Genomic DNA, 10,895 nt, shown 5'->3' with positions numbered 1-10,895 from the left:
CCAAATTGGATTCCTTCATCCAAACGGAGCAGTTTTATGAAATTTAACCTCCTGCAGAGGGTGAGACAGCCCCTCTGGATTTTCACAAGCAGAGCTGTGCACACTGGGCTGGACAATGTTCCAGAAGGTGCCCAAGACCCTGGGAGGTCCCAGGCGAGCCAGCGCATCTGACACAGTGACTGTCTGAGGATCAGGGCATGGGGCCTGGTTCCTGGACCTATTTGATTTGAAAAGCTGAAGGCAGACCACACGTCTAACATTCCCTTTATTGCTTACGTCACATATTCCAATGAATACAATAAACTCCTTTTTAAAAAAGTAAGGCACATGAAAAGCCTTTTGTGTAAGTTCCATATTATTTTAAAACTCCTATTGGCTAATAAAAGCATTTCCACTATAGAATCAGAGACATCTAGAAAAGCACATGATAGATTTTTTGCAAGCAGAATGCCTGAAACATCACATTTACCTCATGGCACAATGAGACAGTCACCAAATCCAATGTCTGCATTAGAACGATACAGCTACTGTTACAGTTGCAAAACCATTAATCAGCTTATCCACATATGTACAGCTGGGTCCCCACGTGGCAAAATCTAAAGGAAGAGCAGCATCTAACTGCACCTGTGCTCCGTTCCCTCACAGACAGGAACTTTGGCATTTTGGCTCTTTCCATGTCGTGCTGCTCTCCACGAGAGGCCAGGGTCATACGATACTGAAGACCATGGACAGGTACTGTTCGTACGACACCTGAATCCAGCCGTCCTGATCCGTGTCGTAACGTCTGAATATATCCGTCAACCTCTGGGGAGAAAAGAGGCGTTTAAATCTCGATAGTAAATGGAAGGAGCAAGGTGCACTGGGACAAAGGCATGTAGGGACCCAATTTCAGAAGCACACGTCACCTCCTGATGGATCCCAGCACAGGGAGGCACAGGTGGGGCTGGAGCTGTTCACACGGACAGTGGGAGTGCGAAGAACACAGGGCTGCAGGGCTGGCTCCGCTACGTCCAGCCCTGACTGAGCCCCTGACCCCAGGCCCTGGGCCCTTCCTTCTCCCCCTGCAGACCGTCCCGTGGAAGCCCTCCACGCTCCGGTGGCTCGCCTCTGCTGTGGGGACCACCTGGGCCATGTGGAGCTCAGGACTCAGCAGGGGGATGCCCAGCCAGATGGGCTTGTGACATCACAGGGGCTTCAGGTTCCTCCAGCCCAGCCCACCCCTCCCTCCAACAGCCAAGGGTCCAGGCCAGGTCAGTGGCAGAGACAGGGTGACCACCTACACTCTCGTAACAGGGATGGTTAAGTGACACTTCTAGATGATGGACTTGGGGCAACCATAAAATGCCCTGAAGATTCAGGCCAGCCTGGTGACTCTCGCCTGTGATCCCAGCACTTTGGGAGTCCAAGGCGTGAGGATCGCTTGAGCCTGAGGGTGGAGGCTGCAGTGAGCCGTGTTTGCACCACCACACTCCGGCCGGGGTTGATAGAGCAAGGGTCTCTCAAAAAAGAAGAAGAAAATGTGACAAGGGAAGACACAGCAGTCCTCGCATATCAAGACCTGCAGGAACGTGGACAGGGTGTGGTGACTCTTGCCTGGAATGTGTGCACCACCACATTCCAGCTAGGGTGACAGAGCGAGACTCCATCTCAAAGAAAAAAACAAACAAACCCTGGAGGACGCCACAGCCACCACCAAACTCCAAAGCACCGCAATGGATAATGCTGGCTTAGAGAGTAATGGTAATTTTTCTTTCTTTCTATTTTGGATACTTTGTGTTTTTCTAGGGTTTCTAAAAGTGTTCATGTTATTTGTTAGAAAATAATTTTCAAAAAGCCTTTATCCCTTCGGAAAAAGCAGATATATAAAAACGTTTGTGAGGGAATTTTAACTTGCGGCCTGCAGCTTTCTTTTCTTTCCCATTCCCCATCTGCCTAGTGCTCAGGGTCACTCTCCAAGGGTGGGGACAGCCTGGGAATGGGCTGTCAGGCCCTCCCCACATGGTCTGGAGCAGGGCCTTGAGGAGGCAGCATCTCCCAGGAGGAGCTACGCTTGCTGCAGATGTGCCTTGGAAGGCGCTGGAGAGGCTGCTGTGAGGCCGCCTGTGTTACTCCAGCTACCGAAAGCTCACACAAGATCAACGTTAACCTACAGAACACAATCTCAAAGGAAGATCTGAATCCTATGGCAATTCAGACGCAGTACAAAACAAGATTTTACACTGCGTCTTTTTCGCTTTTTTGTTTTTTTTTTTTTTTTTTGAGACAGGGTCTGGCTCTGTCACCCAGGCTGGAGTGCAGTGGTGTGATCTTGGCTCACTGCAACCTCCACCTCCTGGGCTCAAGTGATTCTCCTGCCTCAGCCTCCTGAGTAGCTGGGACTACAGGCATGCGACACCAGGCCCAGCCTACACCTTTTTGAAAGTGTTCAGAGAACATTGTAAAAATGTCATCCAACCTGGCAGGAACCCCGAGAGGCAGGGGCAGGAAAGGTTCCCCAGCCGTAGAGTTTTGAAGCTTCCATGTTCACAGACCTGGTTCTCCAACAAATCCCTGAAGAACAGGGACTGATGCACCCACGCCAGATGGGAGGAAACTCACTTTACAGATCCAGCATCTTAATTATTATACAGAATAAACAATTTGGGAACGTTTTCCAAATTCCCACATTATTTCTAAAAACCCCTTGCTGTTCCTCTCTCTCACTGAATTCCAAGGCCAACAAGACAGGACCTCGAGGAATCTGGGTAGAGACCTGGATCACCACCTGCAAACAGCAGCCGGGGTCTGTGTGGAGCTCCCAGGCGGGTCCCGAGCCCTGCTCTCCATCGCCCGTGGGTCTCAGAGAGCCCAGCAGGACAGACACCACCAAAGAGCTTGCCTTGCAGGTCAGGGTGCATTACGAGCTCCTGCAGACACTGGTGTGCACAGGAAGAGCTCAGAGACCCCACCGAGGGCAGCCTGAGTGCCCACGGGCTCCACAGCTGACCTCACACACAGACGGCAGGACACAGTGATGACACAACAGAAAACATGCCCATTTTCTCAGAATAAAAGTTTTTGTAAAAATACACCATAGTTGGCCAGGCATGGTGGCTCATGTCTGTAATCCCAGCACTTTGGGAGGCTAAGGCAGGCAGATTACTTACGGTCAGGAGTTCGAGATCTGCCTGGCCAACATGCCAAAATTCCGTCTTTACTAAAAATACAAAAATTAGCTGGGTGTCACCTGTAATCCCAGCTACTGGGGAGAATGAGGCAGGAGAATCGCTTGAACCTGGGAGGCAGAGGTTGGAGTGAGCCAGGATCGTGCCACTGCACTCCAGTCTGGGTGACAGAGCGAGACTCGGTCTCAAAAAAAAAAAAAAAAAACAAAACCCACAACACCAGAACATACGTGTAAATAACCCACCGGATACTGAAAAACCGCGTCTTGCAGATGGGCTGCTCTGTGCCACTTCCAAGGGGAGGAAAACATGTTTGTCCACACTTCCACTAACCAGCTACTTCTCCAAAGATGACACTCACTTTTATAAGCTCCAAAAACTAACTCTACATACGCCCGACTCCTTAAATTGAAGGTCAGGTGCATCACGCTGGCAAGCAAACCCCTCCCACCACCACAAAAACCCACGTGAAGCCACTCCGTCACCTGCAGGACGATGCAGCCCTGGATGAAGTCGTCGAAGGCGATCTGCCCCCGTCCCTGCCTGTCGAACTTTCGAATGAGTATGTCGTGGAACTGGTCAGAGAGCCGGTAGCCTTGAAGGGGGAAAGTCGGAGTCAGAGAGGGCTGGGAGAGACGGGAGGTATGTGCCAACACCCACCCCTCCCGCCAAGGCCCACAGCCTCTAACACACACGATGCAAGGCTGTGTGGGAACGGAAGTGCAAATTCCCTCAAAGGCACTCAGAACTGAGACACTTCCCGAATACATCGTTCTGTAATGAGCTGACATCTCCAGTGCATGGAGTGACTCCTTGAGACCATGACCCCGGAAGGAGGAGTGAGTGGGACGCTGCCATTAGTCACTCCTGTGAATTAACTACTCATCTCCGGGAAGCACTCACCAAACATCACCCCACAGGGCGGCCACGCTCAGTTTCGTGAACCCAGTGGAGTTACTTTCAAAGTCCTTATTGATTTTATTATGTTTATTAGCCTAGATAAGAAAATTCTGAATGATTCGCTGCCCTGGGTTGTCCATCACCAGATAATGCTTTGAAAACTAAAATTTCACAGAAGGCTTCCAGTTATACAAAGTGTCAATGTCAGGAAATGGGAGTGGCTGGGGGATGTACCCCCACCTGCCATGAGGGACTGAAGGGCACACAGTGGCAGGGCGACCTCGCAAAGGTCCAAGTCACTGCAGGGCCACCAAGGGCTAGGATTCTGTTTCCAGTTCACCGAGGCTGTCCTGAAAAAGGCCTCCCACAGGGAGAGGGCTCTGAAGACGTGTGGATGCAGCAGGTGTGTTCGGGGACCCCGGAGGGCACACCCCGCCTGCTGCCTTCCCTTCCCTCCCTTGAAATCCCGCTGCCTTCGTGACTGTGGCATATCCTTACTGACTCAGGAGGCAAGATCCAGATGCTGACATATTTCTACTGGTTTTCAGTCCTGCTGGAATCTCTGCAGGGACGTGTGCACCTACTGTCTGAATCTCACAGTTAATCACCTACACAAACAGCCATTTTACGGATCAAGAGTCAAGCACACAAACATGAACACAGTGCCTTCCAGAGTAGTCAGGGCATTCTGTCATTTAAGTTCAGGGGTCCCTAAATGTGCAACAGCAGAGTTGCCTCAGACCCTCCTTCCCTGCAAGCTGAGAAGACAGGACCTCCCATTACATTCAGAAAGAGATGGCAGACTTGTGAACGGCTGCCACTTTTTCTGGTCCCTACTACTCCCACCTCCTCACTCCCTGCACCGGGGCTGAGCCCAGCCTGCTGAGAACAGAGCCTGGGACCCGGCCACAGGGACATTGCTTGTCTGAGAGTGCACAGGGGATGGCGGCCATCACTGGTGTACACGGGGACGGCGGCCATCACTGGTGTACACGGGGACGGCGGCCATCACTGGTGTACACGGGGACGGCGGCCATCACTGGTGTACACGGGGACGGCGGCCATCACTGGTGTACACGGGGGACGGCGGCCATCACTGGTGTACATGGGGGACAGAGGTCATTACTGGTCTCCTGCCAAGGCTGAGGAAGGACAGAGGAGATGCTGACAGAGGCACAGGAACTCCAGTCTGCAGACAACAGGAGCAACCCCACTGCCTCTGGAATTAACTTCCAGTTTCCTTGGTCATCAGTAATAGTGAAGGGAAAACAAAGGCAAAGTCAGACAGTAAAATGAGGGATGAACAAACGAACTACAAAAAGAATGTTTATCCGAGAAGGCAAAACCCAACAGCAACTGTTTGAGTTTCTGTTCATGAAAGTCAGTCCACGTGAGGCCACCAGCGTCCTCGGGCCCACCCCCGACATACCCCTTCCTTGCCAAGGTCTTTCTCCTCTTTCGGACTCTCTGAAATGCTGTGAACGAGCCAAGCAAAGCCGTGACCTCCTCAGAAATCATCTCTTCACCTCCGAGGACAAACAAGCTGCCCTCCTCAACAGGCTGAGGCTCCCTGGGGCTCCCCCAGCTCTTGGGGGCCTGGTACAGTGGCAGAGGACCACGGCGGAGGAACTGTTTTCCGCCCGACTGCCTTTGTCAGACACGCACTGCCCACCGGAGGGGAGAATCTCACTGGCTGTTTACGGCAACCTAAACCGCACGTGCTGAGTCAGCTGGCCCGGTGCCGGGTGATGAGTGCTGGAAGTTGAGGACGCCTTCTTCACCTTTTCACTTCAGGTCTCTGAGTGTGGCACACAGTCGATGTTAACAATAAAGGCTTAAAAAAAAACGAATGGGTGGATTATGAAATCCACCACGTGGCCCCATCAGAGACCTCCGGGGAGAAATCTCGCAGGCTCCACCACCCTGGTGATTCCCTCGTGCCGGCCACTGAGCCCAAGTGCAGCCTGCCTGCTTCATCTGAGAGCAGAACACTTGTTCATAGGGGCCAAGACAAAAGAAGAATTTTTGCTTCTGAGGCCGACTTCCTAACAGTTACTATGGGAAATCTCTCAAAGTAATCAAAATACAAAAAGGATGACAACGCCCCTTTCCACGGAAGACATGGGAGATGGGCCTGGAGAGTAAGAACCAAACGCAGGAGGAAACTCGTTAGGGTAACCAGAGAAAACGCTGCAACGGGATACTGCACGCCAGGAAAAGCCTGGAGGTCGGGAAGGGTTCTGCTGCTGCACAACACAAGCAGGCCTGCCCACTCCGGGGCACGAGGAAGGCTGCGTGACCGGCCGTGCCTCCCGCCATAGCTAAGCACAGTTTTCTGGGAAGTCTTTGGCCAGACCAGGACGAAGAGGGCCTCAGAGACCAGGGAGCGTTGTCCGCAGCAACTTCCGCTGCGCATTCTGAGGACCGATGGTCACCGCCACAGGCAAAGGAGCTCCAGGGCCTGACAAGGTTAGGAAAAGAAGATGTCCATGACACCAGAGGTCGCTTGTCTAAAAATAACTTCAGGCTGGTCCTGAAGTCCATGTGGCCCTGGCTGCACTCGGCAGCACTGGCCTCCCTGGCCCCCAGGACCGCTCTCTGTGGAGGGTGGCATCCTTCCCTCCCAGCCCTTCCATACCTGCCCCAGGGAAGAGGAGCCGGCCAGGGTTCCCTCCAGTTTCCCCACCCAAGGGCACAGCAAGGTCAGCTGCATTCCAAGTGCCAGTTCAGAGCCATCCAGCCCAAATCCTGGCTCGCAGCTGGTCAGCTCAGAACTGCTTCTTGAGGAGACCCAGTGTCCACAGCCGGCTCTGTGGACAAGCTTGTAAGGTGATAAAGAAAAGAGAAAGAAAGGCAGCCATAAAGTGCATGCTGGAAGGAAACACGAGGAGAGGCGACGTGCTTAGATAAGTGAGACTCCAGGTGTCTCGGAGGTACTCAGGTAGAATCGAATTTTCCTCACTGTTTCTAAGGAGCCTTTTAAGTAAATCACGGAAGCGGCTTCATAACGGGCCAGATGAGATCCGCCTGGATTAGAATCTCGGTGCAGCCACCAAGAGCCTCAGGCTGTTCCTCTGTAAATAAAACCCACTTCCTCTCAGACCTGAGACCAGCACGGGAAGCCCCGTGGACAGGCCCTATGGACACGCTCTGGACAGGTACTGTGAACACTCCTAGACCCAAGGCACACCGTCACACGTGTGTGTGCACACGCGTCGAGCACACACATGCACAGAGTACGCACACGCGGAACACACTGGAGAATGAGCACGTGCTCCGCCTCTGATGCTGTTCTGAGGTGCACGGCACACGTGTGCACACACACGCCGAGCACACACACGCCAAGCACACCTGAGAATGGGCACATGTTCTACCTAATGCCCCTTCTGAGGCGCACGGTTTGGACCTGGTGACTGACAGCTGTTTCTCAGGTGACTGTCGCCTTTTCAATACGCTTTGATCTACCATGAAATATGAGCTGCCCTGCCCCACGGTATTTTCACAGATCCACTTTTAAATGATTTCAAAAGCCACATTCTCAGTTTTGCTCGCGACATGATTCCACTTCACAAAAGACGAACGGCTTGCATAGCCCTTATCTCATTTTGGATAAAAAACTGCATAAACGCATCCATGTCAAGGATCGCCTTCAGACATGGGCAACATCAAGTATGAACCTGCAGGACGTCAACAGAAACTGTACATAGCCCGGTTAGACAATCAGTTACGTTCAACAAGGTTTAAAAAACTTCAGCGGCTCCAAGGTTCCAAAATGAAACACGCTACACAAGCCAGAGTGAGTGAGTTACCAAAACCTGAGAGGGCCTGCTTCAGCTCGTTCTTATCAATCATCCCAGAGTTGTCCCGGTCGTACGTGCGGAAGACGTTCTGCCAATCCGTGATGTACTTCCACACACCCATGAACTCGCTGAAGTTCACGCCGGCCTTGTTCTCACGGTCAAACATGGCTGAGACAGAGAGGAACAAAGAGTCAAGCAGCAAAAGATCAGTCGCAGCAAACTCACTTGAGGCTTCCCACCAGACCTCAGCCCTCAGAGCCTGGCGGGGCCCCACTGCTGACCACTAACCAGGGGCTGGGCAGTGCATGCCTGTCTGTGAATGGGGTGAAATCCCTCAAAGTCTTGTCACCTTTGCCCTGGGTGGGGGTGTGGGGGATTGTCCCCCAGCCCTGGCCCCCTAAGTCCCATGAGAAGGTGCACTTGCAGCTGTGAGGCAGGCCGTGCAATGGGATATGTGAGGAAATCCGGCCGCAGCCATGACGGAAAGAAGAGCAGAGCTTCACACTCAGCTTCCGAGGCACGGGGAAGGTAAGTGGCCCCAGCTCCCCTGGCTCCTGGGTCTCGGCCTAGAACACAAATCTAATTCCCAGAGCTGACCCTCCGACTCTCCAGGGCCCACAGCACTGATGGAGGCTAGGAACAGCCCTGTCAGGAAAACCTGCTTTAATTAGAAACAGACCCTCGCCTATGTCCTATTTGCTTTCAGTCTAACTCCAGGTCCAAATACAAAAGAATCTACAACTACCTTTATGTGTAGTTGCAGTATGGCTAAAAAACAGAGAAAAATTCAGTGTGAATTACTGCTGCAGAGAAAACGATAAACCACGTGGTCTCTTTTCAAGAACAGAGGTTAATATAGGACTGCAATAAGACTACTCCTGGTTTGATCAGAAATGTTACAATTAAATGAAAATCCACAGGATGAAAAATCATGTGAGAAACAGCATCGATGTTTCTTCCCAACAGTCCACAACCCTGTGTGCAACCAGGAGCTGTTTTTCACATGACTGTTCCACAATGTGCACCGTTCCACGACGTGCACCATTCCACGAAGTGCACCATTCCACGACGTGCACCATTCCATGACGTGCACCATTCCATGACGTGCGCCGTTCCACGACGTGCATCATTCCACGATGTGCACCATTCCATGACGCGTGCGGTGTGTGGACCAGGGGCTGTTTTTCACATGACCATTCCACGCTGTGTGCAGTGTGTGTGGACAATGCTGGTGCGTGCAGGACCCACTGCGCACCACACACCAGCAGGGAAGGACGCTGGGTGAGCTGCACCCCAGGGTAAGGGCTCCGCAGAGGAGTGGCTCCCAGGCCATTCCTCTCCGGTGGGGAGGTAGCTCCCCATGTATCAACACCTTTTCTAGCACTATAGGCTGAGCCCTGCCACTACTACGCTTCCAAGTTTCCTCTCCCTCCATCAGTGTGACGTGGTGACATATGCAGGACCAGCAGGGCGCAATCATCTGGAAAAGCCCCCAGCTACACCCGCACTAGGACTCAGACACCTCACCACACACGGGCTCTGCAAGGAATTCAGGGAATCCTCACAAGACTAAAACACGTGCATGGACGGGAGGTGAGGGAACGAGCCCCAGGCTGCTCTGGGAAACCTCAAGACACAATGCTGTGATCCCTGTGAGGCAGAACTGAACCTGGGATTCCATATTAAAGAGGCCTGATGGGGGCCACACCTCCCAGCAAAGGGAACCTTCCAGAAATCAAGTGGGGTGGGGATGGAAACACGACTCTCCTGAACACCTGCCTGCGCCTGGAGCTGCAGCTCCCACCCAGCTACGGGGGATGGAGACACAGCACGACTCTCCCGAACACCTGCCTGCGCCTGGAGCTGCAGCTCACACCCCAGCTACCGTCTGGGCATGGGGGTGCACGCCTGCAATCCCCACTCTTTAGGCTGAGGCAGGAGGATTGCGTGAGCCCAGGAATTCCAGACCAGGCCTGGGCAACACAGGGACACCCTGTCTCTTAAAAGAAACAAACAAAAACCCGGCTGCCTATACAGCTGGGGAGACCCTGGACCCAAAGAAATGATGCAGACCCTCACATTAAGGCTACACATGAACCCACAAAACAAAAATTACAGAAACATCAAGGAAGTTGGTCACTCTGTGTGGGCTTGAGCAGGAAAAATAACTGGCCGTAGACCACCCTCCCAAGGACTCCAACGCACTGTCAAGGGCTCCACGTCACAAATGCCTAGCGCTTTTCAAAGACTATCACATGAAATATTTGAATAAAGGATGGAATCACAAAAATAAATAAGCAATGTCTATCAAAAACACCCAGATAAGATGTGAAAGTAACCAATAATTTAGAAATTTTAAATAGATGTCATCGTTAGAATTAGAAACTGAAAGGACAGGTTACACAGTACATTAAAAATAAACAGAATAAAGAATAGAGCACACATACACAGAGAGACATGAAAAGGTACAGAGACGGGGGGAAAGGGACGAAAGGGCCCACGCTCATCTAAGTGGAATTCCAGAAGGGAGCAAAGTGATACGGACCCACAGACAAAGGAAACACAAGCGGGTACCCAAGCGGGTCGGATACAAAGCAGCCCAGGCTGGTCCGTCTGCCGATACTTACATATGATCGACCTGACAGTCACTGGATTAAAGGGAGTCCACGTGCCTGAAAACAAACAACAACAGGAGTTAAAGTAAAAGGAAAATCTTTCTGGGACACTGAGTTTCTGATCTATACCTGGAGGCCCCAGGAAAAGCAGTGGGGGCTCTAAGGTAGTGGTTTTCTGGACACTCCAGGTGACGTGTCGGCTGCCACGACTCCTGGGAGGGGGCCAAAGCACTGCCTGGTGGGGTCACACCCTGCTGTATGTGGGAGTCCTGCGTGGCCTCCCAGACCTCCAAGGCCGTCCACAGTCATTGCGGCTGGACACGCACTCTTATTTAACAGATAACCAAGAAATGGTTCTGTATCATTTTACACACGGAATTTTTCAAGGATGCAGCCACCAGCTAAGTTGAGAAGTT

At 52.2% G+C, this 10,895-nt stretch overlaps 1 protein-coding gene across 2 annotated transcripts; it reads right to left on the bottom strand.

Annotated features, from left to right (window-relative positions):
• Nucleotides 1-247: 247 nt before the first annotated feature.
• Nucleotides 248-10,617, bottom strand: PDCD6 (programmed cell death 6). Of its 2 annotated transcripts, none has more exons than XM_032135599.2 (4): nt 10,492-10,617; nt 7,880-8,032; nt 3,650-3,759; nt 248-804 (listed from the first exon to the last, which is right to left on the bottom strand). In XM_032135599.2, exons 2-4 carry the CDS (start codon nt 8,028-8,030, stop codon nt 706-708), a joined length of 360 nt encoding a protein of 119 aa, XP_031991490.1. In that variant the 5' UTR covers nt 8,031-8,032; nt 10,492-10,617; the 3' UTR covers nt 248-705. The 2 variants fall into 2 exon arrangements, with proteins under 2 accessions (XP_031991490.1, XP_031991489.1); XM_032135598.2 differs by having other exon boundaries at nt 7,874-8,032; nt 10,492-10,557.
• Nucleotides 10,618-10,895: the final 278 nt, after the last annotated feature.

The sequence above is a fragment of the Hylobates moloch genome, unplaced genomic scaffold (genome assembly GCF_009828535.3).
Source record: "Hylobates moloch isolate HMO894 unplaced genomic scaffold, HMol_V3 SCAFFOLD_17, whole genome shotgun sequence".
NCBI lineage: Eukaryota > Metazoa > Chordata > Mammalia > Primates > Hylobatidae > Hylobates > Hylobates moloch.
This window is presented reverse-complemented; position numbering and strand designations above follow the sequence as displayed.

Coding starts and splice junctions, on each gene's coding strand:
- PDCD6 (XM_032135598.2), bottom strand. CDS start 8,030: ATGTTTGACCGTGAGAACAAGGCCGGCGTGAACTTCAGCGAGTTCATG. Junction 3,760..7,873: donor GCAGGCCCTCTCAGGTTTTG/GTAACTCACTCA, acceptor TCCCCCTTCAAG/GCTACCGGCTCTCTGACCAG. Junction 805..3,649: donor AGGGCTGCATCGTCCTGCAG/GTGACGGAGTGG, acceptor TTTTCTCCCCAG/AGGTTGACGGATATATTCAG.